Here is a 27,144-nt window from a genome sequence, read left to right on the forward strand (position 1 = left end):
TTGGACCATCACACTACATCGTTATCACAGTAAACCACCGCGTGGACTGAGTCCCTCAGCCCTGACTGAACCCTGCAAGATCAGGCCAAAGATCTGTCGGGATCGGCTTGCCGAGAATAAGTGGGTCCAACGGGAATAGTGGGTCCGTTCTTCGGAGTCGGACGTCTTTCTCCGGCGGATGAGACAAGAGTGAAGTATGTGGCATTTTTAGGATCATGGTAGAACGTCCCTCTGAGTAGAACTCAAAGTTCAGATTGCTCGTGTCGTTGTACATTGTTGAATACATAATTAAAGGCCACTTCGGTTTTCAGGACCTAAAGAAGAGCCATAATCGCTCATGAGTAGCCGGAAGAGCGGAAACGCTAGCAATGGTCGTTTGCATGTCGCACACCTGGGATGTCCTCCCCAGAATCGTGTCCGCTGGAATACACGGTACCATGACAAGAGAGCGACGGTATCAACATGGTTCATCGGATTCAGTTCCCGTCTTTCCCCTCTTTCTATGTCTCCTGCAGATGCCCCCCCCTTATCATCAGCCCTAAGAAAAAGCACAGATACTACCACCTCAGTGAGCAGTACCCAAGATGGACGACACTATTACGGGTACCACTCTCGCTTTTATACCCGAGGTGATTGAGAGTGAGATGGCCTTCGATGAGTCCGACAACAAGGTCAAACTCGACCAAAACCTCGGACAGACCGAGCAGGAGAACAGCGAACGCATCACCAAGCGTCTAGCCGCCATCTCCCTACAGGAACGAGACTTCGCAGTCCAACGTCCAGGAGAGGCCGAGTGCGTCGCCTGTACGGAGACAGTCCCATGTACGGACATCGTAACGGTCCCTTGCTCCCACCGATACTGTCGGACATGCATCACCCGGATCTTCCAGGACGGATTAGAGACCGGGGTGTCCTGGCCGCCGGTGTGCTGCTGGAGATTGATTCCGGTGTCTCTTGTGCAGTCGTTCCTCGGAGCCAGTCTGAGCCAGCAGGCCACGCTGAAGATCGCCGAGGACGCGGATCGCAACTGCACCTACTGCGCCAGAACAGACTGCGGGCTGTACGTGCCGCCCCAGTCACGGTCACGAAAGGATAAGACGCGGCAGTGCGCCAAATGCAAAACAAAGACGTGCACCGCGTGCAAGAGCCTGGCGCACCGGGGCAAATGCCTTCCAGATAAGCTGTTACTCAAATTTCTCAAAATGGCTCGCCAGGTGGGGTGGCGGCGGTGTCCGGTTTGTGGGTACATGATTGATAAATATGCCGGCTGCCCTAATGTGATGTACGTCAGAGGCCCTTCATTACCGGAAGTTCGAAGCTCGATTGTCACTGACTGTTTCGGGAGAGGATTAGTTGTCGATGTGGCTGTGAATTTTGTTTCGACTGTGGGAATTCTAGGGCCTATTGTTCCTGTCATCCCCGCCCTAAACTATATCTTCGGTTCAAGTCGTGGTTGATGACATATTAGGGCACTGCAACAGACGTCACACCGATACCTGGAGTTTCTACAGCGGTGGCAGGGGTTATGAGCATAAACGTCAATATTATATGCCACATCAGTGTGTGAGGGGGTGCAAGTGGAGATCTTATAGCATGCGCAACGGTGGTGGTACCCTTCAGCTCTTATAGAGAGAGACTAAAGGAGAGGGAGTGGTAGTTCCGGGGCATTGGATCTTGTGGTTCCTGTTCGTAAGGAACAGGTGCTCAACCGTGTTGGTTAATGCTTGAATGAATTGATGAAATGTATTGAAACCTCCACTATCGCAGGATATAGAGAAATGTGTAGGTCAATTTTTATGAGATCGGGGTATGGTATCTTAATTTGGCACCTCGTTCTATACACGTACATCACAATTAGAAATCCAACGGATCGACCTGGCCCAGGAATGAGTTGTTTCCTTCGCCGCGCAGCAACGCCTCGATATCAACTCGTCCAGCCGTCAGGTATCGCTCGCTTACGCCCACGTTAACTCGCTGGGAGAGCAGTTGTTTCAACTCGGCGCGCATTCCCGCGAGTTCGGCTTTACTTGTAGCGCCGACTTTCCGCTCTCGCTCCTGGCGACCACGACCACGTCCTCGTCCACGTCCTTCTGCGTTCTCGAATTCCTCACTGTCGTACTCGACACCAAGGTCCTCGGCGGCATTTCTCAGCCAGTTATCCTCGGCCGAAACCTTCTCCTTGGCGATGTTTGCATCGATAATGCGACTGGCGAGCGTCACTCGCTGCTTCACGCGGGAGACGACGCGGCGGTCAAGCTCGAGGGACTCCAAGGGAAGTCGCTTTCCGTTGGCCATACTGGCGTGCACCTTGGCGGCAAGACGCACGACGCCGACCATTTCCTCCGGAGCACAGATAATCACGCTCTTTCCTGAAGCTCCGGCACGAGCGGTACGACCTGATCGATGGACATACGTATCGGCGGCGCGAGGAACATGATAATGAACAACAAAGTCGATACCCTTGATGTCGAGACCACGTGCTGCAACGTCGGTGGCGACAAGGATGGTACTCGGGTCAGCAGTCGGCGAGGAGAACCGTTCAACCGACCGGAGACGGGCCTTTTGTGCCATAGACGAGTGTAGGGCAAGGGCGGGAAGCTGAAGTGCTTGGAGCAGCTGAGTTAGGCGACGGACTGCCGAGATGGAGTTTGTGAAGACCAAAGTGCGGTGCTTGGGATGGTAGAGAAGAAGTGTGTAGAGGAAGAGATCCTAATCAAGTTATCAGCACAGAAGCAGGGGCGTAGAAATCAATGACAAGGCGCTTGTTAGTAACGTACCTTTTCCATGGCACCGCATTCGACAATTCCTTCTTTCAGTCCTTCTGCCATTTGCGAGATCGGATTCACATCGAGGAATTTGGGCTTCTCCTCTCTGAAGTTCAGCTTCTGCAAAAGGTATTCCATGGATTCTTGTTTGTTCATCAGGTCTCCACCAGTCCATCGTCCCTTGCCTGCCAGCTTCTGCTGGAGATCACGATGGAAGGTAGCAGAGAAGACTAGGGTCTGCCTTTGCGACCTGGGGTCGGCCTCATGGGATTCATCGTCTTCCTCGTCAGACACGTTGCCATCCTCCACACGATCCAAAGCTCCTAGAATTTCGTGTGCCTCTTTGAAGTGACCTTCGCTCAAAAGTCTATCGGCCTCATCGATAACCAGGAACTTGATACCCTGCATTTTACGGATCAGACCCTGTCCTGAGCTCAGCACCTCCCACACTCGCCCCGGAGTGCCAACGACAATGTCCGCTCCAGCTAACTGTCTCTGTTGCTTCTGAACTGACAGCCCACCGGTCAACAGCGCAATCCTCGCGTTGACACCTGGGGCGTGAGAAATCAGCTCCCCAATGTGCTTCACTAACTGATGCGCCAGTTCTCGGGTGGGAGACAACACGAGCGCAATGGGGGACGATTCCTTTTTCTCGGATGCCGTCTCGGTATCCTTCTTCTTCTGTTCCAGATAATGCTCTAGAATGGGAATGCCAAAAGCCAGTGTCTTTCCGGAACCCGTTGACGCCTTTCCGACAACGTCGTGGCCTTCCAAGATCGGCGGTATACAGGTCGTTTGGACTGATGTCGGCGTGGTGAATTTCATCTTCGAAATACCGGCCAGAGTTTCTGGAGATAAGCCCAGCGACTCCCATGCAGAGACATCAACGCCGTCGTCCTCTTCCTCATCCTGCAGGGCCGTGAAAGACAATCCTGATTTGATATCCTTGTCCTGCACATTCGTAGCCTTCTGTTTTTGCTCTTTCTTCGCAGCGTTCTTCTCCTTCTTTTTGGCGTCTTTCTTTTCCTTCGCCTTCACCTTCTTGTCGGATTCCTCGGGCTCCGTCTTCTTTTCTTCGGTCTCCTCCGCGGAAGGTTCTTGCTGCGCCGCGGTTTCGCCGTCACTGAAGCCAGACCACTCATCATCATATTCCTTGGTCTCCTCTGGTGTCTTGTTCTTCAGGATCGATTTCTTTGGCTTCCCTGCGACGGCCTGCTCAAGTCAGCGGGTAGTTCTTTATCGAGGCGCATAGGAAGTATACCTTGAATCGGACGTTTCCGTTCCCCTCCGGTTTGATGATATCTACTCCATCAATCTCCTCCAAGCCAAAGAATCCGGTCGCATCCTCGAGCCGGTCAGGGAGAGCGACTTCGGTCCAGTTGAGGTCGTCTATTCCAACAACGCCATCCCAGCCGTCATCTTCCTCGACGGCTTTGACAGCACCGGCATTGCCTTTTCGCTTTTTAGACTGAAGTCCCGAGTTCTTCGGGTCGCGATTCCGCTTATGACCCATCCTGACGGAGAAAACTTGTCGAATTGGCACAGATGGGGCGTCTTGAAGGACGAGGGAGCGATATTTTCGGGGAAAGAGAAAAAGAAAAAAAGCGGCAGAAAAGCACCGACCGCCTTTCCCCCAATCTTATCGCTGCCCCACGAAGAAATTCATTTCTCCCTCTCAACTCGCCCCTCTCCCTCCCATTGACTCCGATCTCGACGTCGCATTGCCCCCGCAACCATGGGCCGGTCTTCCAAGGATAAGCGCGATGCCTACTACCGCCTGGCGAAGGAACAGAACTGGCGAGCACGCTCCGCTTTCAAGTTGATCCAGATCGACGAACAATTCGATCTATTCGAGCACGAGAACCCCGAGAAAGTGACCCGGGTTGTCGATCTCTGTGCCGCCCCCGGCAGTTGGAGTCAAGTACTCAGTCGAGTGCTCATTAAGGGAGAAAGTTTTGGTCGGCGGTCGTGGGTGGAGAAGAAGCGCAAGGAAAAGGAGGCCCTGGCGAAAGCACACACGGAGGGTGCGGGACAGGACGAGGAGGTCGATGATAATGGTGAGGCGGAATTGAAGCCTAGGGCAAATGTGAAGATTGTTTCGATCGATTTGCAGCCCATGGCTCCGCTGGAAGGCATCACCACCCTCAAGGCAGACATCACCCATCCTTCAACCATCCCTCTTCTTCTCCGAGCCCTCGATCCCGACGCCTACGATTCTACCGCCGCTTCGCCCTCTGCCCTGCGACCCCCTCATCCCGTCGACTTGGTCATTTCTGACGGTGCTCCGGATGTCACTGGTCTGCACGATTTGGATATCTACATTCAGTCCCAATTGCTCTACTCGGCGTTGAACCTGGCCCTAGGTGTCCTCCGGCCGGGAGGCAAGTTTGTCGCAAAGATCTTCCGCGGTCGCGACGTCGACTTGATTTATGCACAGCTGCGCACGGTCTTCGAGAAGGTCAGCGTTGCGAAACCGAGGAGTAGTCGGGCCAGTAGTCTGGAGGCATTCGTGGTCTGTGAAGGTTTCATCCCCCCGGCCATTCACGATGGCTTGATCGGAATGGAAGCGTTGAAAAACCCGGTATTTGGCGGCGCTGCAGCTCCTCGTCCCACGTCTGCCGATGGCAACCTAGGCCAGGAGGTGATGGATGAGGACAATCTGTCGGTGCCGAACGGCATCAACCTCACGACGGCAGGAGCAGTGTCGACCGATTCGAACCAGTCGATCCAAACCCGCCTGCTTCATTCTGACTCCCAAGCCTCAGGGACGCCAGAACCCCTGGCACACAAGCCCGTCGCCGAGAAATTCGCCGTCGAAAACAGATGGATCCCATCTTTCATTGCCTGCGGTGATTTGTCTTCCTGGGACTCCGACGCTTCCTACGCTCTACCCCCAGACCACGTTAGTCTGGAGCCTGTCCAACCACCTACCGCACCGCCTTACCGGCGCGCTCTAGAATTGAGAAAGGAGAAGGGCGGCGCATATGGCAAAACGAGATTGGGGGCGATGGGACGAGCATGAGGAAGGTCCAGCTACTAACCAAAAGTATTTAAACGTACAGTTGTCACGATCATGAATTTTGCTTGGCTTGATTTATTTGCATTTTTGGGTGGTCGAAGATGGGCTTCTACACATGCAAAGAAGGAATTGGGGAGAGAACACAAGATTTCAAAATAAGTATATATCACAGATACCCATAGATTCTTAAAATTAAAATAGAGAATACTCTTTACTGGAATGACCGAAAATCAACATGAAACCTGTACATGGAATTCGAGATGAGGTAAATACTGTAAGTCTATATGCAAAAGAAACATGGCGCTAAACTCGGGAAGTCGTCCACTTCATGCACAACGAATGCGGAGAAACGTTGACCTGCCCACCGACGAGAATTACCAACGACTTCGGCTTCTACCTTTTCTTCTTCAGAATGTCATAACCATCGTGATTCTAGTACACTTCCAGAACGTATCTCTCCTCGTCCTTCAACTTCTCGATCTCCTTGCGCGCCTCGACCTTCTTGCCGTTGTTCTTGGCCTCGGTGGCGATGGCTTCTTCCAAGACCGCAGTGACGTCGGGCACGGGCCAAGTGGGACCGCAAAGGTAGAAAGCACCTTCTTCACGGATGTACGCCTGGATGATCTCGGGCAGAGACTGGCGCATGCGGTCCTGGATGTAGATCTTCTCAGGCTGGTCACGGGAGAAGGCGCGACCCAGGAGGGTGATGACACCGGCCTCCTGGTAGGCTTCCCACTCCTCACCGTAGCAGTACTCCTCGCGCTGGTGACGGGAGCCCATGTACAAGAGCACCGAACCGATCTCCTTGCCTTGGGCCTTCTCGAGCGCACGGTGCTGCACGAAGGCACGGAAGGGCGCCAAACCAGTTCCCAGACCGGCCATAATCAGGGGCTGGGTGGACTTGGGCGGCAGCTTCATCACGCTGGACTTGACGCTGACGGTGATGGGGGCGCCTGGCTGAAGTGCGCTCAGGTACCGGGTGGCAAGACCGAAGCGGTCCCGTCCAGTAGGGTCGGTCCAGTTGACGGCCACGATCATGAGTGCCACAGAGGTGGGGGTCACCTTCTGGCAGGAGGCGATGGAGTACTCACGACGCTTGAGAGGCCCGATGATGCGAGCCAGGTCGTGGAACTCGGGGTGAGCCGATGGGTACTCGCGCAGAATATCGACGAAAGTGACCGTGTCAACCTCAGCACGACGCTTGAACTCGGCAGCGCCCTCGGGTGCAGCCAAGTTGAGAAGGGCCTTCTTCTCAGTCTCGTCGGTGGCATATTCGGCGAGAGCTTCATAGAAGCGCTTGGGTGGGCGACCATAGATATCAAGGTTCTGGACGAGAGCCTGGTAGACGGTACGGTTCTCCAACACGGCGACATCCTCGCGGCTAGGAACCTCAACAACGTCTTCGGTGTTCAGGCCGTAGAACTGGATGAAGTCCAGGACGTCGGCGGGGTCATTCTCAGCGTGCACACCCAGCGCCTCACCGATGTCGTACTTGAGACCAGAGTCACCCAGATCGAACTCGATGTGGAAGATGTTCCGATCATACGTGACAGGGGTCAAGCGCCTGTTCTCCTTGACGTGGACAGTGAAGGTCTTCGTGGCCGTCTCGGGGCGAAGGGCATTCTTGGTTCCATAGGCCTCCTTGAAAGCTAGACCCTTAGCGGCGGTCTTCCAATTCTTGAGGTAGCCAGGAGCCTCGGTGTCATCCTTGTCGAAGGAAGCAAAGCTGTTCGGGGAGATGTCCTTGGGCAGTTGAGGAATCTCAGAGCCCTCCTCGGGAGTCTTCCAGGCTTCGGGGATCTCAATTTGACGGAGAATCTTGCTGAGGTCGTTGCTCACAGTCTGCAAGGATTCAGTGTTGCCGGTAACGGAAGCCAGCTTCTGGATACCGACACCTTCCTGCGAAGGCAAAGCAACCCGCAAGAAAGCAGTCTGGAGGACGGTAGGCTCCAGAGAAGAGTCGTTCACAACCGATGGATCGACAACGTAAACGTTGATTCCACGCTGTGCAACCGCGAGTCTGAATGCAACGGGCAGCTTCTTCTCGAGTTCATCGTCCTTGACGCCAGGGGCATTCACAATAAGGTTGCCTCCCTGCTTGACAGATGCGGGGATATCGATCTCTCCCAGCAGCTTGACGTCTCCAACGTAAGCGGTATCGGCAGCAGTGACGGAGTAGGGAGCATCCACGATCTTAGAGCTCTTGCGAATGTCAATACGGATGGCTCCTCCCTGGACAAGGTTGTCGTGAGCCTTGCTCGTGGTAACGTTGCTAGAGGAATCGGCAGCGAGAGCCTGGGAGAGGGCGGCGGTGGCGTTGTCGCAGACAGAAGTGTCGACATCCCAGAAGGAATATTCTTGCACGGTAGCAGGGTCAAGCAGTTGAAGAGGGGCAGACTGGCCGTCGTTCTGGACAATGGGTTTCTCAAAGATGAGCTGGAAGGAGGCGGCAGTGTTGATGAGGTCCCAGCGCTGCGAGCGGGCATATTTGACGTCCACGCAGGCAGGAATGTGTTCACGACCACTGGCGAAGGTCAAGGCCGCAAGGACATCTTCATAGAGAGCGGACCGAACGCCCTGCTCCTGGACGGCTTGCTCATTTGCAACCTGGCCCAGAACACCGACGGTCTTAACCGACTTGGGGAGCACCCGGAGGAATTCTTCCTCGACAAAGGGGCGATACACGCGGACGTTGATGACACCCACAGGAACGCCATCCTTAGCCAAGGTACGGGCGACCTGGGCAGTAAGTGAAGCCTCGATGGTGCCAAAAGCAACGAGAACAGACACGGGCTCAGCATGGCCGTGGTATTCAAAGAGGCCGTAGTCGGTGCCCAGCTCGCCGTTCAGGGACTGAACCAGCTCCAGCAGCTTTCCCTCGGTGTCGAGGTGACGGCTGCGCGAGTCCTCCAACGTCTTGCGGACGGTCTCATAGGTGCGAGCGAGGCCAGCCTGGTCCAATACATCGATAACGCGGGTATTCTCACGGCCAACGCGAACGCCGTCGAAGATGTGAATGGAGGGCAACACGGTTGCGAGAAGAGTGGTCAACAGAGCCATGTGCTGCGATTCGTGGACCGAGGCGCTCGAGACGAGACCCAGTTCCAATTCTTCGGCGATGGAGAGAGCGGAGGCATAGTCCGAAACGAGGCCCTCCTCCCCGGCGTAATCGACGGCAGCGACATGAGCAGCGACGGGGCTGGCGACGGAGTAGAGAAGAGAAAGCTGCTCCAAAGCAGATCGCATGAAGGGGAGGGTGGCGGAGGAGGCGACGATACCCTGGGGAACGTGGCGCTTCTTCAGATCGAAGTCCTGGGAGAAGAGATAGCCCAGGGCGATGCTACCGGCACCTTGGCGAGTCTCCATTGTCTTGAGCGCAGGCGACTCGCCATTGGCGTTGGTCTCCTGCTTCGAAGCCCATTCCCGGAGAGCCGTATCCAAGTCAAAGGACTCTGGGGAATAGGAGAAGATCTTGTCACTCAGGACGTAAGCTACTTGCTGAATGAGGGTTTGCGCCGTGACATAGGTCGGGCCACTAAGAGCCGACAAAGCAGGGGATTGAGCGCCCATGCTGGAGGATTTCCTGTCAAACGGCACGACTCGAGTGAAAGGAACCTCGAGTAGGGAAACGAGGAAATATAAGCAGTTGAGGGGGAGGCAATAGGGGTGGAGAGCCCGCCGCCATTTTCAATAAAATGTATAGAAATGCCGTTTGCCACATCCGGGATAGCGCCGATCACGCAATTTCTTATCGAAGGGATTTTGTCGGCGGTGAAATATGGCAGAACCTCCGCTGTCGGAGTTTCCCCGCATGAGTCAGCATCACATGCCGGTGCACACCTGAGGCAGTACTGTGTCCCGTTCTGGGTTAGCGCCTGGCCGGATGCATTCACGTCATCCGCGGCCCTTCCGTTGCATTTGCATCTCCTCTTTCAGTTTTCCTGCAGTCTTGTTGTTATACGACCACCAACTTTGGAGAAATCATGGCGAACGTTGCATTGATTGGATGCACTGGCATGGTGGTAAGCATCTCCATCATAATGATTTTCCTCGGGCGAGGTCACGCCGGGTTATGACGTTCTTACTCTTGTAACCCTTTTCTACGGACCTATCATTCAACCATCAGGAATGAAGTGCATAACAGCTGACTTACCATTCCAACTTAACCTGTCATGAAATAAAGGGAAGCCATATTCTCACCAGTCTGCTTGCACACCCTGCCGTCGCTCGAGTAGACACCATCTCGCGTCGGACTCCCCAGGCTGCTTCCACCGCGCAAGCGAAGCTAACGACATTTGTCAACGACGATACATCCCGTTGGGCAAGTCAGCTTTCCTCGCTCACTCCTACACCCTCGATCTTTATCTCTTCTTTTGCGACCACTCGTGGCGCGGCGGGTGGCTTTGAAAACCAGTACAAGATCGAGCATGGCCTGAATATTGAGATGGCGCGGGCAGCACGCGACGCGGGAACCAAGGTCTACGTCCTGATCTCGTCGAGTGGTGCTAGCAAGACCTCATCCATCCCATACACCCGGATGAAGGGTGAAATCGAAGAAGACATCAAGGAGATGGGCTTTGACAAGACGGTCATCCTGCGCCCTGGCCTTATTGCCGGCACGAGAGAAGAGAGTCGCCCCCTAGAAGCTGCGATCCGTTATGTTGCCTCTTTTGCGGGTAAAGTACACTCCAGTCTCAAGAACGGCTGGGCTCAGGAAGCGGATGACATTGCCAGAGCTGCAGTTAATGCCGGTCTGAAGGCGCTGGAAGGTGACGTTCCCGCTGGTAGTGAGAAGGTCTGGGAATTGAGCGGCAGCGACATTCTCCGGCTTGGAAAGGAAACCACGAGCTGAATTTGACATTGAAGATGACAAATTTGATTATGGATATCCATACTTGGTGGATAGGGCGTCTAGCTGTATATGACTTAATTTACAACTGTTCAGGAACTATCCCATGGAACGCTGATGGAGTTTCATTACTACACCGCACGCCGAGATTAAATATATGTATCAAGACATGTAAATCTAGTCGGCCATCCTCCCTTTAGCAACAGAAAACACAACCAATCTATTGCTTCCCCACCTTCACCTCGCCATGCTTCCTAGCCGACCCTCTCGAGCTCGGCTTTTCCTTCTCAACATTCCGATCGGCGCCTCCCTCCTTCGGCGGCCGCATCTTACTCGTCTCCTTATTCGCGGGGCTCATATTCAACGGGTTGCTCACTTTCCCTTCCCGCTGAGATTCCTCCTCGGTGGCTTCGATCTCGCTTTCCGGCGACGTCCGATGCGGGTCATACGCAGCTGGATGCGCGGCGACTTCGTTGTCTGTCCCGGTTTGCGCGGTTTCCGTGCGCTGCGGATCCAGCACGTGGCGATCGTGCGTTCGATCCTCTTCGTCGCCTTTTTGCTCCTTCGTGGTCCGCAGGGCCCCGAATGCGTGGAAGTTCCTGCTATACGCGATGGCTGGGAGAGTTCGTGGCGCTGTAGTAGTTCGGATTTGCACTCTGGAGGCGTTTCGGATGGCGGATTGGCCTAGTCGAGGTAGGGAGATGAGTTCTTTCCACATGATGGTAATGGTGGTTGGATTGGGTCGAGTGCTTTTATATCTGTTTGTATGTATGTATGCGGATATATTTCGTATCGAGTCTGTAGCGCGGTAAGCATTGGGGCGATTGCGAGGGTTTAAGAATCTGGTTTACACTACCTTATTTGAGGAATTGATAACTCGTAGAACAATTGGATAACATGGAAAGAAAGAAAAAGAAAAGGAGAGGAAATAACCCCGTGGTTTCTTGAGGGCGAATTCCAGGTTGTTGAACGGTCATGTTGACGTCATTGCCTGACGTATGAAAAGGCCGTGGCAGCCTGACGGCCTGAGGGCCTGAGGTTTCCATTTGCCAAGCATTTCGCCGGTTTTCCCATCTCTCTTCGAAGTTATAACAGACAATATCCTGATCGAAGAATGCTTCTTCCTCGACAACTGTCCATATTATCATTTTACGTAGTGGAACTCATTCATTGAAATCATCTGTAACCTCTACGAAGTCGGTATACCCACAGAGACCCACCTTGTGAAGATGTCTGATCCGCCAGGTAACTACGCGGTGTATATCTCGTCGCTCGAGTAAAGAAGAAATCATCCATTTTGAAATCATTGAAATTGAACTTATGTAGTCGTGATTGTAAAATTATGACCGGAGCTCTTTGAAAGACTCAGGAAGTCCATCTTTACAATCCACAGTCACGCAAAAGCGACTGCATTTTACAGCCTTCGTCAAGACGCAAGGCAAAAGCCAGGAAAGCGACGGAGGCCTGAGAACTCTGTTTGATTGCAGGACACTGGCACAGCCGGTTTGTTCACTTTGGTTAATGATAGACGGGTTGGAGTTGCGTCGCTGCCTAAGGGCACAAAGAGAAACCCCGACTCATCCGAGATCAAGAGCGGCGAAATGAAGCTGACCATACCTAATGGATTGACATCAGTCGAGCTTGAATGTGCCACGTCAATCAGACCATTGAATTGCGGCGTAGTTACAGGAGTGTGATAACACCTTGATCATGCATCTCGGTACCACTCTTTGACTGCCCGGAGTGTAAAGTCCAAGGCAGCCATGTAGGAATAGACTCGTGCGAGGCGGGTTGAGGCGAAGGAATATTCATATGACGAGGATAGGCTATGCGTAATGCGAGAATCCGCCTTTTCCTTTTTATAATTGATGATCTTATTTCGTATTATTTGTGGCTGCATCGGGGGGCAATTGCACCATGGTCATAGTACATGTACCTCGTCTAGTACAGTACGTCGCCTATTCTGTATTCTGTCACAATTGAATTCAGCGGCACAGAGGCCATGGCTGATGGAAGGGCCAGAGCATGCACATGTAAAAAAGAAACAGCCACCAAACCTGTATTGTGTAAAAAAGGCACTCGCAGGTGCTTACTTGCAGATGCGAGGACCCGCTTTCAACCCCTCGGCGCGAGTCTGTGGGCCTTGTACTTGAGTGACCCCGGAACCTAGGGGTGCAACCGACAGGGTTCGTCTTAGCTGCATATGGCTCATGGCTAGCAGAAGGGATCGATTGGACATGAGCCGCTGATGAGCTTTGACAATTTTTTCTCAGATAGCCAATCCCGATGCGCAGGCAGAGCACAACAGCTATGCTCGGTCACCTTAAAATTTGAAAAGCATGATTGCAATCGGTTATTTGTCGCTTGCGAAACATGGGATGCGTAAAGTGCAGAGACACACGCTGACAATTGCGGTCACGGGATCAAAGAAGCCCAGCATGCTGGTCCAGACATGTGGGTTACATAAATCCAATTTCAACGTCATCGAGAGCTAAAAAACAACACTAGAAATGACTAGTAGGCAGCAGATAATGGTGGTGTCGTTTTTGGAAAAAGACAAGCGGCTCCGTCGGTTGGGCAGAAGTTGTGCTGTTCATGTTAATCGGTTTGACCCTGGTTGCCGATAGTATCATCGCCATAGCCAAAAATAGGCTAGAAACGGTGAGAGTGAGACAGGGTGTGAAAAGATGGTGGATGGGTGGCAAATCGTCTAATCACATTGGGGCAGGGCTCGTCGAGAATGGGAAGACGGCTGACTGTCACTACTGCCTGGTCATTGCGGCTGTAATCCGGAAACAGTGGCCGCTGAGTTGGCAATCAACTCTTGCCATGGATCCGTGGTTCGAAAGCCCCGTGTCTAAGCAACTAAATGGACCGGTCTGGCGATCCTGTCCAGCGAAAGGTTGACGGACGTGCGAGAGAACCTGGCATATCCGGGCAAGCGGAGACCCGAAAGGGTTTCCTCAACCATTCGTCAATGGCGGAAGGGACGCTTCCAGAGGTTCTCGCTTGACACCTTCTAGGTCATAGATTGACCATTTTTTTCGCCTCGAAATTCTCCTTGAGAGCCTGAAAACGCAGAAAATGGAGTAAGTCGGGCCAGACGAAGGACGCCACGTCAGAGTCTCCGAGCTTTAGTGCAGATGCATGGGTTAAACAGTAGGTGTACCGTGTCACGGATTGTGTCTGCCATGCCCGATGCACAGAAGTGCCATCCTATCATCTCGACAAAACAATGCAAGTATATTGAGTAAAACCCTGCACCTGAGCGGGGGCAAATGCGGGATTATTCGTCTGCAGATGTGAGAGATCAGCTGAAAGGGATCGTCTGCGAATGAACAAGAGGGTTCGTCATGCCACAGAGAACAACTGCGGCTGCCAAAGACCATTTCTCGACGACGCATCGGATGCCAATCGATATCTCCTAGTGACGCGTCTTTCGCCACTAAAGGTTAAAAACCATTGATCACAGTGGTCAAACGGGAACTTGCGGATGACGAGACAGCCATTGGCACACAAGTCAGATATCCTTGCACGGAAGGAGAGATGGAGGGGAGGAGGTGGATAGCGACGTAGGGTTGCAACTAGAGACTAGTAGCATACCTGATTGGCAGAGCCAGCAATGCCCTGAGAGAAAAGAGGGGATTGCAACGGAAAAAGAAAAGACAAAAAGGGGAAAGATTGAAAGACAGGACCCAAGTGAAGCTTTGTCTCGGACTCCAGTTTGTCCTCGGTCGTAACTCCATACTAGAGCTTATGACGCTAGGAGCAGCTAGTACTAGAACTAATTGGATGTCAGTGAATAACCAAGCAGTCACGTAGGGTAGGATACCTTACACCGTTCTAGAAATCCGAACCTGTGATCCCACCTGCATGTAAGGGTCAGGCATCATGTCAATTTCCTTTTCCAGATTATTATTTTCTTTATTTCATTATTTCGTTGGGCTGGAACACTAGATTAGTCTGAGATGGGATGGGGAAGGCTCCAGCGTAAGACAGTACGACAACTGGCACAGTGAAGGAGCAACTGATCATGCAGGAGCTTTGATTCAGTAACCGGAAACAATGTCTGCTTCTCGAGAGACAACTTGATACGGAGTCCGTCAACATAAACGAAGCGGGGAAGATCGATTGAGCAACCAAGCCAAGCTGTGACAAGAGCACATTGACTCGGAATGAGGGATTTTCACGGTTGAACTTGGAGCAGAGGAAATGAAGCGGCCACGGCAGCAGGATGCATGCATTCGTGAAGCATCCATTGAGCACCATTGTCCCGCAACGGGAATGTTGTGGCCATACCGTGTCTCCACAGCTGGGCGAGCTCGTTGTAGCCAACCGTAAGGGGCATTTGTGGGATGTGATGCGAATGTGATGATAGAATGCCTTAGTCGATAAGCCATCGCAAACCGGCGAGAGTTGATCGACAGCAGGTGGATATGGTGACAGGAGAGTGCTGGATCGTAACATGGAAGCTTCCCACGAAACATAAATAGGGCCGCCATTCCCTCATGTTGATGGACTCTGAATCAATATCAGTTTCAGACACAGCCTTCTCAAGCAATTCTATAAGCAACAAAGCCTTTTTTCTTCAAAAAGACCTGTTTCATTTTTCAGTCTGCCTTCATAGCTCACCAGGCATTGTTCAAGCCTGGCCTATCAAATTTGGAACGGCGGCAGAACCAGCGGACCGAGCCAATAGCATAGAAGACGGAAGGTGAAACGTCCATACTGCACCAGGAATAAGTAAGTTTGGTAATCACCCCAGACAGACCCAGCCTGACAGATTTGATAGGCATGTGCTTTTACAACCAAAAGCGATTTGTGTGCGGGGACTGGAGTTGGACCAGTTTTGACCACCGGTGCAACTATGAGTACCGAACAGGCGAGACGTGTGGCATGAGACTGGTGAATGTGACCGAGCATGAGCCGGCACAATGCCGTCTTTGCGAAAAGATTGAAACCAAGTTTCGTCGGCGAAGCGCCGAGATGGAACGGTTGACCCGGTGGAAACGCGAAGGGGGCACACTTGTAGCCTCAATGGACCGGTCACAGAAGCTCATCATGGAACTGGAAAAGGAGATTTTCCAACTTCAGCGAGAACGGGAGGACCGAAGGAAGACCTACAAGACTTGAAAGTGCAAGGTCTTGATGATGAAACTCATGCAAAGAGACGGGGCAATGGCAAAGGGCGAAGCCTTTGGTCCACTCGTTTTTTCGTTTTTCTTTTGTCTCTTTCCTATCCTTGTCTAATTTCTTTTCTTTTTCTTTTCTCTTCGCTTCTTTTTTATTTGGTGGAGTCTAAGCTTGATTCCCTCACCAGCGATCTTTTCTTTCTTTTTCCCTCCTTTTCTTTTTGAAAACGACTTTTTGCTGTGTCGAATTCTGCCTGTTAATTTTGGTGTCTCACAGTCATGGGCCACTCAGCTGATATGGTTCATTGGCTGCAGCATCATATCGGGTTGGTCTTCGTCAGAAAGCAGGCAGACCCGTCTGATGGTTGGAGGAAAAGGCCGATAATGATGTAAAACTGCCGTTCACGAAATATGCAATCCAATGAACTGTTTCCATTTCTCCAAATCTTGCATACTTGGGCGGTCTCGTCAGGGGGGGTCAGTTCCACTCAATAAGCGCCTGTATTCTGGATGAGCGGTTCGCCACGACAAGGATGAAACGGTTGTACATCTTGCCATTGCAGGAAATTAAGGAAGTCCTGTGCAGAAAGGGCCGGCCCTCCCGACAGATTCACCAGGAAGGACATCATCTAATGGTGTTGAATGGCCAAATCATTAAGCCATGGGAACAAGGTAGAATCATAGAATGACAGTAGAGGCGAATGTAGAGTATGGAGGAACGTTGTTTACTGCGGGACCGTCGAAACCCCGCGGGCCCGACACACGTGATTCCGGCCGGGTCGGGGTTAGCGCGGGTCAATCTTCAGCTGGTTGAGGATGGAGATCGATGGTTAGCATGAAACATCTGTCGTCGCTTCCCTCTTCCATTTCAGCTCACTTCAGCTCAGCCCGGTCAGGAGGGGCCTCTCACCGACATTCTTTTGAACGCCAGATCTCCTACTATTCCGCTTTAGGATCTCTGTTGGCTCGAAGATGTCTTGCAGAACGTGTTTGAGAACGTTACAGTGAAGACCCTCTGCAGCGGCGGGTCCCTGGAATGTTCGACAGTAGATGGTGCTCGCTGTGGATGGCTTGAATTCCCGGGATCCTTTTTCGCTATTCTCTCAAAAATTAGGAAGAAAGTCTTCCTAAGAGGAGAAGAAAGAGAGAAAGAATCAAAGATTACTAGTTCAACTCGATGGCTGATCACCTCTTATATGGAAGACCGACTCGGGAAAATTCTCCCTACTGACAAAGAGATTCTTCACGATTTTCAGGGAATGTGAAAATTCCCGACTACGTGGACCATTTATTTTTCGTCTTCAGCTACACACCTGGGCAACCTGGCCTGAACAAGCGGGAACAAACGTTAGAAATGAACCATTTGTTGCTCAAATCGACGTCGCCGCTTGCCACGTCACCGATGGACAACGTCAGTTGCGCCTGAGATGCAGCGGCCAAAGGCCTCAATAACTACCTAGGAAGCTGTGTGGATTATGTTTCAGTCACATTCGATCCTCCCGGGATTGGCACTTGGGAGTTGTGTGAACTAGGGATGGTGACTTCTTTCGGTAGGACAGTCTCCAGCAACAACAATGGGATTATGTAGATCAGGTAGCAGAGAAAGAAACACGTCGCTCATTTATTTATTTGATTTCACCAGCCTCCGGCTCGTCGTCAACCTTGGCCAATCCATGTTCCTTTAGGAGGGCATTGATCTCGTCGGCGTTCCACAGGTGGTGGAAGATCTTCCCTTCCGGGGTCTTGCCCACCGTTGCGAATTCGACTAGAGGTAGGAGAGATTCCATCAGTGCATGTTCCCAAACGGCGTAAGAAGCAGAAGAAACACTTACTCTTTTCGCTGCTGAGTTTCGTCGAATCCATCGTCTTGCTCAGGACCTTGACGGCCATAGCACAGGCCTCCTTCAGATCGCAGTCCTCCTTGTAATCTTGCTTCAACAGGCTCTGAGCACTGGCGTTGTTCGCGCCGACGCTAGTCGCCTTCCAGCCGCCGTAGTTACCACTGGGGTTGCTCTGGTACAACTGGAACTGCCGAAGGGGATCGTACCCGGCGTAGATGAACGACACACCGAACGGACGCAGACCACCATGCTGGGTATATCCTTGCTTCAGATCGCACAGGCGACGAACCAGCTGTTCGCAGGGGATTTCTTCGTTGTAGGTAAGAAGATATCGCTGGGCGGCTTGTCGGGCGTAGTTGATGAGGATGTTGGCGTCGGCGGTCATACCAGCAACGGCACAGATCATGTTGCTATACCCATCATTAGCCCCCAACCACTGTACAAAACTATCGTCACAGGGAGATGGATTGCCTACTCGTTCAATGTGTAGAGTTTCTCCGCAGACGTGTCCTGCTCTAGCAGCTTGCTGGTGACCTTTTTCTCTGCAGCAAGGACGATTCCGTCCTTCGCCAAGATACCGAGGGCGGTACCGGCGTGCGAGATAGCTTCGAGCGCATACTCGACCTGGTACAGTCGGCCTTCCGGAGAGAAGATGGTTGTCTGTTGAAGGACGGCGTCATCTCGTTAGCTGGGAGCTCCGGGAATGATGAAATTGGAATTCCGGCATACCCTGGAATCGTATCTGCGTGACATATTGAATCGAGCGATAAAAAAAATAAAGATCAAATGACAAAGGGAAGCTCTATGAGAAAGAAACCCGCGGGGGTGGAGAGAGAGAGGTCGAGGGATGAAGAGTGGGCAAGCGGACGTAGGCAGGAGGATGGATGATGATGGTTGGGTGAGCTTCCAGTAGTGCCCGGAAGGCAACTTCGCCCTGGCGCGTCCTTCTCATCTGCCAAGCTCGGACCACTCTGGAAGAAGCTCTTCGGCCGCAAAATTGCACTCCGCACGCCATTCTCTCCGCAAATCCCTGGATATTGTTGGATATGGACTTTCGGAATTCTTGCGCTTCTTGAACCGGACTATTGAAATTTGGGTATATTGCGAGCCATAATGCTGAAATCTACGTATACCCCTCCCCCTCCTCTACCACCGGGGTGGACAGAGCATCGGGCTCCTTCAGGTTGGTTGCGACAGTCCTGTCATAGGAAGACGTCTGACAATAAGCTAGGTCATCTATACTACTACAATGCGCAGACAAAGAAGTCCACCTACACCAGACCGACCGCGCCCCCAGCTCAACCTCAACAGCCCTTTCCCACCCCAGTGGCCGCTCAGAGCGCTCCATTCCTAACCCCAGACACCTTACCGCCATTCTCTTCGACCCCGTACGCACCCGGACTGGGGATACCATCCCAAGAAATTCCTCACCGTGGTCACAATCGCGGAGGTTTTCGCGGAGGAAGAGGAGGGTTTAATGACCGCAGAAGCCGAGGGCCTGAAGATCGGCCAAAGTCCAAGCATACGATACCGGGGTGTGCGCCGTGGGTCCTTGTAAAAACAAAACTTGGGAGGAGATTCGTCCACAATCCGGAAACCAATGAAAGTTTCTGGAAATTCCCCGAAGATGTTCTGAAGGGGGTTGTGGAATACGATCGTCTAGAAAGGGAAGAAAAGGAGAGGAAGGAACGCGGCGAGGATGCTGAGGAACCTGTCAAATCCAAACCCGAAGCGGAATCGGACCTAGTGGGTGGAAGGGAAAGTGACCGCAAAGAAGCCCTCGTCACAGGCGGTGCCGAGGAAGACAGTGACGAGTACGAAGAAGTCGAAGTCACAGACAGTGAGGAGGAAGATGGTCAACCTACGAAACGCCCGAAGACCGAAGACGATTTTGGGCAGCAACAGCCAATGGAATTTACGGAGGAAGATTTCGAATATCAGCTAGCTGCGATGGGCGAGGACTACGGGCTTGACCCTGGCGAGTACGGCGAGCTGGGAGAAGGCGATTGGGAAGAAGGTGCCGAAGGGCTGCCGCTTACGGACGAGGATGCCACAGCTCTATTCCGAGATCTACTCGATGACTACCATATAAACCCATATTCGACCTGGGAAAACATCATTGAACAGGGCCACATCATAGAGGACTCCCGATACACCGTGCTGCCCAACATGAAAGCTCGCCGTGAAGTGTGGTCCAACTGGAGTCGCGATCGAATTCAAGTGCTCAAGGACCGCAAAGAGAAGCAGCAGAAGGAAGACCCACGCATTAAGTATCTGGCGTTCCTTCAAGAATACGCAACGCCGAAACTATACTGGCCCGAATTCAAGCGCAAATATCGAAAAGAGCCTGAGATGAAAGATTCAAAGCTATCCGATAAGGACCGAGAAAAGTTCTATCGCGACCTGGTTTCTCGGCTGAAACAGCCCGAAAGCACTCGCAAGTCAGACCTGTCTGCCTTGCTCAAATCTATTCCATTGTATGAGTTGAATCGCTCGTCGAGTCTGGAAGCTCTTCCACCTTCCATCGTTACCGATCTGAAGTACATTGCGCTGGCACCCAAAGTGCGCGATCCTCTCATTGAAACCTACATAACCACTTTGCCTCCAGCTCCGGAACAGGAAAATATGACTGCTGAACAGCGAGAGGAACTGGAGAAGAAGAGACTGGAGCGTGAAAAACGGGAGAGGGCGTTGGCAGAACGCGAGAAACAGGTGCAGGAAGAGAAACGAAGACAAAGAGGGGACCTTGTGCGTGGCAAACATCTCTTGAGAGAGGGTGAAGCAGAGGTTGAAGAAGCTATGAAGGTGGGCCGAGCAGGACTCCAAAGCTACGTTGATGCCGACAAAGAGACATCAAAGGATGGGGATCAAGTGGAACACAATTAACTATAGAACGTAGCTTAAATCCACATTATCTGATATAATACATGGTCATATCATTCATCCTGTTTCCCTGCCAGATGGACCGTTTTCGTTTTGCCCAACCAAGTCAAGTACATTCACAAGGTTGCCAATTTCAATTCATGATCCAGCGGTTGGGGTTCAGACAAGCATTCTGATACATTAGGGGGGGGGGGGGGGGGGGATAATCAACAATTTTTGTGACTTCATATAGCTCATGGGGTATCAATGTAAACATGAACAGTCCAAGACCTCCTTTGTAAAAGTTGACGCCTTTCCGTTTTTCCAGTTCTGTATTACCTAAATCTCCAATTATCCCATTCGTCATCATCGTCATCGTCGTCATCATCATCTTCCTCTTCGTCCTCGCTGTCATTCTTCTTGGTTTGATCCTCCTGAAGCTCCCCGGTGGAAGTAGACAAGTCCATCTGGTTGGTATCTGTACCGTCCACGGCTCGCTTCTTCCTCAACTCCTCCCGCATGTGTTTCAATCGTCTGACACGCTCCTCTAGTTGATCCATTTCATCAAATTCATCCTCCATGAATCGTGCGGCATCTTCACGTTCCCCTTCAGCCTCGGCTTCGCGAGACCGGGCGGCCGTTTGGTTGTCTCGCTCTTGCTGCGCAGCAAGCTGTTCGGTTGTGATGGGAGCCGCCGTTATAGTGGCTGACGCGGCAAGCGCAGCGGGCGCCTGTGAGACTCGAGTTGGGGCCACTACATCCCGTTCGAAGGCGGCCCATTCATCTTCGTCGACGGCCTGCTTGGGGGCCTCTGTAGGTGGATTCAAAGTTACAGCAGGTGATTCGGATGGCTGTGCGCTCACTTGCTCCGTGTCAGGCACGACGTCTTCCGCGGGTGGTAGTTCCGGGCCAGCAGCCTCATGATCTGAATGTTCAATGCTTTCATCTGCCTCCAGCGCCTGGGCACTTGGAGGCTGTACTGTTTGGGCATGCGCCAGCAGTTGATCACCGTTTGTCTGTCTCAACTTTTTGCGCGTCAGGTCTTCGCCGGAGTCTACCTTTCGCTTCTTCGTGACGCGGTTTGGTGCTCTCCCTGTCTGGGATGATGAGCCCTTGCGGGAGGCAAGCTCGCTTCTTAGTAACGATCGAACATCTGCCATGATAGGGGTATAGTGGTAGAAATAGGAAGAGGAAGAGACGTCCGAGGGATGCTACAAGGTAGAGTTAAAGAGTAATTTGAAGATGAGAAAGATCGAGAAAGAAGAGGATGTGGGGATCTGGAGAAAGCCGTCGAAGGCGCCGAAAAATAGAATGCAACGCGACGATTAATGCAGGGCAGCAGAAGCGCCTTGCCAAGCCCTCCCCGCCGAGCCGCGGTCACGTGTGTGCTGAGTCAGTGGGCGCGCCATCTCGGTTTCTCCTCATTTCTTCCCAAGAGTTGCCTTGCCCTTTCCTTCCTTCTTCACTTCCATCTTCCATCCACCTCACGAATCGCCGCGTTCATCTCCATCAGCGACCCGGCGCGACTGCTGCGATTATTCTCTCAGCCTCTTTGTCTGTTCCGACCATAACACACGTTTCCAATCAGGAAAGCGACCACGCGACCCCGCCCACGCCAAGCATTCACGCTGCGCGCGACTTTGCGTTCCAACAGTGACCTGACAACACCAGGGTCGGAGCTACGTCTGGCTGTGACGCGTTGTGTCCTTTAAATAAACTACCTGGAAGAATTGAGAAGACAAGAAGTAATACCTGATTGGGCCGGGCAGCAGTGCCACTGTCCAGTCTCTTCCCCTGTGTATTACTTTAGCCCTCTGATGCCGTAGAACGAGATCTGGGTGGCGTGCGCAAGACTTGATCCCCGACGAATTCTTTTCATTCATCGTCGCGCTGTAGAAATTTTGAAAACCAATCGTTAAATCCATTTGGCCCCTCATCATGGCTGGTAAGCAATAGTACACCCAAGTCCGTCGCAAGCAGGCCCTTTCTACCGGAGAGTGCTGTGGCGACTGGACCCAGCTCCGTCCTCACATTGATTCACCAAGCTAACAAGCGCTTCAGATGAACCGCGACGCTCCGGTCGCTCGACCAAAGGCCAGCACAAGAACCTCGATCTGATTCCCGATACGCCGAAGAAATCGAAGACCAAAGCTCAGGCAAAGGACAAACCGCCCAAACCCTCCGCCGAACCAACGCCGGCTCCCAGTGAAGAAGAGGAAGAAGAGATCATTCGATGCATATGTGGGGAGTACGAAGAGGAGGAAGATGTGGAGCGAGACATGATCTGCTGTGACCAGTGTTCAGCCTGGCAACACAACGATTGCATGGGTCTCACCTTCGCCAAAGGGGAGGAGCCCGACGAATACTTCTGCGAGCAATGCAAACCCGAAAACCACAAAGTCCTACTGGAAAAGATCTCGCGCGGCGAGAAACCATGGGAAGAGGTAGCGGAACGGAGGCGCAAGGAAGCCGAAGAGAAGAAGCAATCGCGTCGCAGGAAGAGCAAGAAGGGCGGTAGACGAGGCAGACCGAGCGAGGCAAAGACTGATACTAGCACGCCCGCTCGTGCTGCTACTTCCACGACGCCTGCTCCTGCCCCTTCTACCGCGACTCCTGCTCCCGCTCCACCACCTCCTGCTCCTGTTGCTGCTCCCGTTCCCGCCCCTGCTACTCCAACGCCGCCAGCTGTCACACCAGGTCCCGAGGAGAATGGTGTCTCGCCGAAGGCGCAAACTGCAGGCTCACAAAAACGTAAACACGAAGAGAACGATGAAGGACCGGCACACGGTTCGGTGAGTACAAAGAGCCTCCCTGCGATTCTCATCTATTTGCCTCGCTGACCCATCTTGTCGCAGGGATCGAAACCCAAGAAGCAACAAAAGATTTCACCTCCGACAAAAACACCTCCGACTACGAACTCGGTTCCGGTTAAGGACGAGACCAATGAACCATCGTCACGCCGCAGCTCTGAAGTGGTGAAGGTGACGACTGAAGACATGGGCACTGTGGAAGAGATCTCGAACCCGTCGCGGAGGAGTGCAGCTTCCGCTCTACTCAGGCTGTTTACGGATCAGATCTCTGGGTCTCAGAAGCGATCGTCTTTCAAGTTGCCCGCTGGGAAGTCGGCGGAGGATGTCGCACGGCAACTCGCTCTCTCTATCGAGAATGCAATGTACCAGAATATTTGCGGAGGAGCTGGAGAACCCACGGAGCCGTATAGGTCACAATTGCGGACGATACTGTTTAACGTAAAGAAGAACACTTCTCTACGCGATCGTCTGCTCGTAGGTAATTTACAGGCTGATGCTCTTTCTAAGATGAGCTCCCAGGACATGGCGAGCGAGGAACTGCAGCAAAGAGATGCCGAGATCAAGCGGGAGGCCGAACGACAGCACATCATCGTACAGGACCAAGGACCGCGCATTAGACGGACCCATAAGGGTGAGGAGCTTGTGGAGGACGATAACCAGAACGTGGCCAGCGAGCCAGTCTTCTCCTCGGCGCCGGCTCGTCGCAGCCTGGCCGATGTCGATGGTAGTCCTGGCGCCCAGAGTCCAGCGAGTCCTGGCAACCAACAGCAATCCGACGTGGACGGCGCTCGAAAACCGTCGGTTGATACTAAGTCGAATCACGATGAGCACTTCCCCCCGAGGGGTCACTCCCCTGGTGGCACCAGCCATGAGCAGGTCTTCCCCGAGATGGCAACTCATATCCGCGAGCCGGTTCCCACTGGCAAGGTCCAGGCTGATGCCGAAATTGACCAGCTGCTGAAGGACGATGAACCCGATTCGCCGCCTTATTCGCCCAAGGACTATCATGATGAAGGCGCCATCTGGCGCGGCAAGGTTATCATGAACCCGATTGCGGAGTTCTCGTCATCTGCAAAGCACGTTGGAGGTGCTGATTTGAGTGGACGGATTCCATGGAGCCAACTCGTTCCTTCTACATTGCTCATCGACGGACGAATCGATGTCCAGCTGGCCAGCAACTATCTCTGCGGTCTTCGGTTCAGTTCCTCCACCGACGTGTCCGTTATCTCTATAAGCGCTCCGGAACACCCGAAGGAACGAGCCGGATTCGACAAGCTCTTCAATTATTTCCAAGATCGCAAGAGATACGGTGTGATTGGCAAGCACCCTTTGCCTGCCGTTAAAGATACCTACCTCATCCCCATTGAGGCTCAGTCTACCAAGAAGCCCGAGTTCATCGAGCTGCTGGAGAACAACTCGCTTGAGGATCCCACGCCGGAGCGTGTTCTCCTCGTTGTCTTTGCCGTCAAGACTGGCGATTCCAATCCGCCCTCCGTACAACCCCCTTCACACTACCCCAGCCAGGAGCCTGCGGCTTCGGCAAGTCCATTGACCGTTGGCGCGCCGACACCTCATCAATCCCAGTTCCTCACTCCGGGGCCACGAGGTGCTTCTCACATGCCCGCGACGCCGTCGCCTTTCGACGGCACTACGCAGGCGCCCATACCGTATGGCCAACAGCACCAGCAGTTCCAGTCCACGCCGCAATACTCATATCAACCGCCCGCTCCTCAGACTGCAGCTCCTGTTACTGGCATCGCAGCTGCCGTGCAAGTCTTGGGCGCCCAGGCTAGCTCACCTGCAATCCAACAGCTGTTACAGAAAGCGCCCAGTGTGGACGTGTCTCAGCTGAGTGTCGTTCGGGATATTCTCTTACGACGACCGGACACTGCTGCGAACTATGACCTGTTGACGCAGGAACTCTTCCAAGCCACCACTAACGGAAATGGTGTGCAACAATAAATGGACGAATAATTCTCTGGTTGTATAGTAATCATTAGCCTGTTCCTCATCCTCAAGACGTTTCGGCTTGGTGTTTTCTGCGATTCTACAGTTTGTCTTTTGACAGGGTTTCATATCAAAATGGGTATTGGGGTGATTATGGGAATATCTTTTCGTCGTCGCCAGGGCGTTGCAGCTTTCTGTTCTATTGTTTCTCGGTGTAGTGGTTGTTTCTTTCGATCCCCAGTCCAAATTTGTTGTCTTCTGCGCGCAGTCATTTACATACTTATTTATGCCGATATTTCGCTACGCATTGATTCCAATTTTTACATGCTCTTTGACTTGGTTTCGCAAAAGCAAAAGTCGTAGATATCCAACGGTTGCTCCAATGGCTCCATACTCAGAGCCCACGATATCTATAAACTCGCCTTACGTAGATCAATTCAAGCTTTACAAAATAGTATTTGTTTTATTGTCACATACTGCAGTTTCATTAAATTCCAGGCATGATGAAGAGAACAACGCCTACGCTATGCATATCCAGACACGACACGGAGGAACCACGGCCAAAGAGCTACATTACCACCGTCCACCACGCTTCTTGTATCCTCCACCGCCACCATATCGGGGTCCTCTTCCACCACCAGAACGTCCACCCCAACCGCCGTCGTCCTCATCGTGGTGGCGAACCGGGGGCGGTCGTCCCTTGAGCTCCTCGCTGAGCTTTTTGAACCCCTTGCGCATATCCGAGTAGCCCATGTGCATCTTGCCGAAGAAATGATCCGCTAACCGACGGTCGTTATCGAGTCGACTGAGGTACGCGCCGCAGACATCGCAGACCTGCAGTTTCTGATGGCCCGACGGGCCGGACGTATCCTGGAGGTTTTTGAGTTCTCGCTCGCAGGTCTCCTTCTGGTGCTTGGTGGTGCGGATCTTGTGGAGTTCGTTGAGCGCCTGCGCGACGGAGCCCGTTTCGCCCAGGACAGAGACTTCCAGCAACCCGGTGTTTATCGTCTTCGCGAGGTCGGATATTTGTTTGAGCTACCACATAATTTGTCAACACCTTTTCTCTCTCTCCCTTGTCGAGTTGATCCTCTACGCTAGCAAGTCACTCACCAGATTATTAGTCTGTCGAATTTCATCCGGCGTCTTCTCCAATCGGCGCTGCGCCGAGTCGATCCTCCGATCACAGTCGTCGATGTATTTCTGCATATCGCGCATGTAGTCATAGTCGAACCCCCATTTCGCCTTCTCCGCCGCCGAGGCCGTCTCATACTCGGTCTTCAATCCTTCGCTGTGCACTTTCGGGCACGGGCCCAGGTCTTGCTTGGTGTTGGTGAAGAGATCATGCGGACAGGTCCCCACGAGGTACGAGCGACAGACTTTCGAGTCCGTGATGGAGAGCTGGGCATTGCGCGAGGCCGCGCCGGTTCCTATCAGCTGGTCCGCTGGGTAGAGAGAAGGGGTTCAGGTTAGCTTGTGATTCGGTGCGCGCGGTGTTCAGGAATCAACGTACCTCCCATGAGCTGCTCGAGCAGCTTTCTCTGTTCGGCCGCCATGATGCGATGAGGGCAGGGGAACAAGGAAGAAGAACAAGGAACAATGAGAAGGAGGGAGCGCGGGGAGGAGAGGAGGGGAGAATGACTTGGAGATGGATTGATTGATGCGCCGAAATGGTCGTCCCGATTTCTTTCTTTCTGCGGAGTGGCGCTAACCGCGGCTGCGCTTAGGTGAGCTGTCCCCTTTTGGCAAGCCGGGGGATGTGTCCAGAATCCAGATAAACTACGAGTTACTCGATCTACTCCCGCGACAGTCAGACGTGTCAACTGTACAGTTGGTCTCGCAGAGGACACATTACCCGAGGCTGTCCTGTACAGATTTGATTTCCATTACCTGCAGCTCGCCAAGACCGTGCCCTCAGCCTA

The 27,144-nt window shown here is 52.8% G+C and overlaps 11 protein-coding genes across 11 annotated transcripts; 5 read left to right on the forward strand and 6 right to left on the reverse strand.

The window, feature by feature from the left end:
• Positions 1-373: 373 nt before the first annotated feature.
• LDX57_005594 (E3 ubiquitin-protein ligase) lies at positions 374-1,371 on the forward strand (the record flags this gene model as incomplete). Its single annotated transcript, XM_046087282.1, has 2 exons — positions 374-1,286; positions 1,354-1,371. The coding sequence occupies exons 1-2, from the start codon at positions 585-587 to the stop codon at positions 1,369-1,371; spliced, it is 720 nt and encodes a 239-aa protein (XP_045943249.1). The 5' UTR covers positions 374-584.
• Positions 1,372-1,854: 483 nt separating this feature from the next.
• On the reverse strand, positions 1,855-4,278 carry mak5 (ATP-dependent RNA helicase MAK5; the record flags this gene model as incomplete). Its single annotated transcript, XM_046087283.1, has 3 exons — positions 1,855-2,709; positions 2,778-3,977; positions 4,027-4,278. 3 exons carry the CDS (start codon positions 4,276-4,278, stop codon positions 1,855-1,857), a joined length of 2,307 nt encoding a protein of 768 aa, XP_045943250.1.
• A 172-nt stretch (positions 4,279-4,450) lies between these two features.
• Positions 4,451-5,987, forward strand: TRM7 (tRNA methyltransferase TRM7). The gene has a single exon (XM_046087284.1). The coding sequence runs from the start codon at positions 4,501-4,503 to the stop codon at positions 5,785-5,787; it is 1,287 nt and encodes a 428-aa protein (XP_045943251.1). The 5' UTR covers positions 4,451-4,500; the 3' UTR covers positions 5,788-5,987.
• Positions 5,988-6,216: 229 nt separating this feature from the next.
• Positions 6,217-9,354, reverse strand: MET10 (sulfite reductase subunit alpha; the record flags this gene model as incomplete). Its single annotated transcript, XM_046087285.1, has 1 exon — positions 6,217-9,354. The coding sequence occupies one exon, from the start codon at positions 9,352-9,354 to the stop codon at positions 6,217-6,219; it is 3,138 nt and encodes a 1,045-aa protein (XP_045943252.1).
• A 368-nt stretch (positions 9,355-9,722) lies between these two features.
• Positions 9,723-10,734, forward strand: FMP52_2 (uncharacterized protein). The gene is made up of 2 exons (XM_046087286.1): positions 9,723-9,806; positions 9,968-10,734. The coding sequence occupies exons 1-2, from the start codon at positions 9,768-9,770 to the stop codon at positions 10,634-10,636; spliced, it is 708 nt and encodes a 235-aa protein (XP_045943253.1). The 5' UTR covers positions 9,723-9,767; the 3' UTR covers positions 10,637-10,734.
• Positions 10,735-11,517, reverse strand: LDX57_005599 (uncharacterized protein). The gene is made up of 2 exons (XM_046087287.1): positions 11,490-11,517; positions 10,735-11,431 (listed from the first exon to the last, which is right to left on the reverse strand). The coding sequence occupies exon 2, from the start codon at positions 11,349-11,351 to the stop codon at positions 10,854-10,856; it is 498 nt and encodes a 165-aa protein (XP_045943254.1). The 5' UTR covers positions 11,352-11,431; positions 11,490-11,517; the 3' UTR covers positions 10,735-10,853.
• A 4,950-nt stretch (positions 11,518-16,467) lies between these two features.
• On the reverse strand, positions 16,468-18,493 carry pre9 (proteasome core particle subunit alpha 3). The gene is made up of 4 exons (XM_046087288.1): positions 18,336-18,493; positions 18,082-18,266; positions 17,598-18,016; positions 16,468-17,530 (listed from the first exon to the last, which is right to left on the reverse strand). The coding sequence occupies exons 1-4, from the start codon at positions 18,357-18,359 to the stop codon at positions 17,391-17,393; spliced, it is 768 nt and encodes a 255-aa protein (XP_045943255.1). The 5' UTR covers positions 18,360-18,493; the 3' UTR covers positions 16,468-17,390.
• Positions 18,494-18,579: 86 nt separating this feature from the next.
• LDX57_005601 (FF domain protein) lies at positions 18,580-21,777 on the forward strand. Its single transcript, XM_046087289.1, has 2 exons — positions 18,580-18,789; positions 18,838-21,777. Exons 1-2 carry the CDS (start codon positions 18,720-18,722, stop codon positions 20,490-20,492), a joined length of 1,725 nt encoding a protein of 574 aa, XP_045943256.1. The 5' UTR covers positions 18,580-18,719; the 3' UTR covers positions 20,493-21,777.
• Positions 20,804-21,628, reverse strand: LDX57_005602 (uncharacterized protein; the record flags this gene model as incomplete). Its single annotated transcript, XM_046087290.1, has 1 exon — positions 20,804-21,628. The coding sequence occupies one exon, from the start codon at positions 21,626-21,628 to the stop codon at positions 20,804-20,806; it is 825 nt and encodes a 274-aa protein (XP_045943257.1).
• A 69-nt stretch (positions 21,778-21,846) lies between the features above and the next one.
• BYE1 (putative PHD finger domain protein) lies at positions 21,847-26,735 on the forward strand. Its single transcript, XM_046087291.1, has 3 exons — positions 21,847-22,413; positions 22,530-23,260; positions 23,324-26,735. The coding sequence occupies exons 1-3, from the start codon at positions 22,407-22,409 to the stop codon at positions 25,238-25,240; spliced, it is 2,655 nt and encodes an 884-aa protein (XP_045943258.1). The 5' UTR covers positions 21,847-22,406; the 3' UTR covers positions 25,241-26,735.
• LUC7 (LUC7 domain-containing protein) lies at positions 25,799-26,778 on the reverse strand (the record flags this gene model as incomplete). Its single annotated transcript, XM_046087292.1, has 3 exons — positions 25,799-26,260; positions 26,336-26,667; positions 26,736-26,778. 3 exons carry the CDS (start codon positions 26,776-26,778, stop codon positions 25,799-25,801), a joined length of 837 nt encoding a protein of 278 aa, XP_045943259.1.
• Positions 26,779-27,144: the final 366 nt, after the last annotated feature.

This window comes from Aspergillus melleus, assembly GCF_016097325.1.
Source record: "Aspergillus melleus strain CBS 546.65 chromosome Unknown contig3, whole genome shotgun sequence".
NCBI classification, from domain to species: domain Eukaryota; kingdom Fungi; phylum Ascomycota; class Eurotiomycetes; order Eurotiales; family Aspergillaceae; genus Aspergillus; species Aspergillus melleus.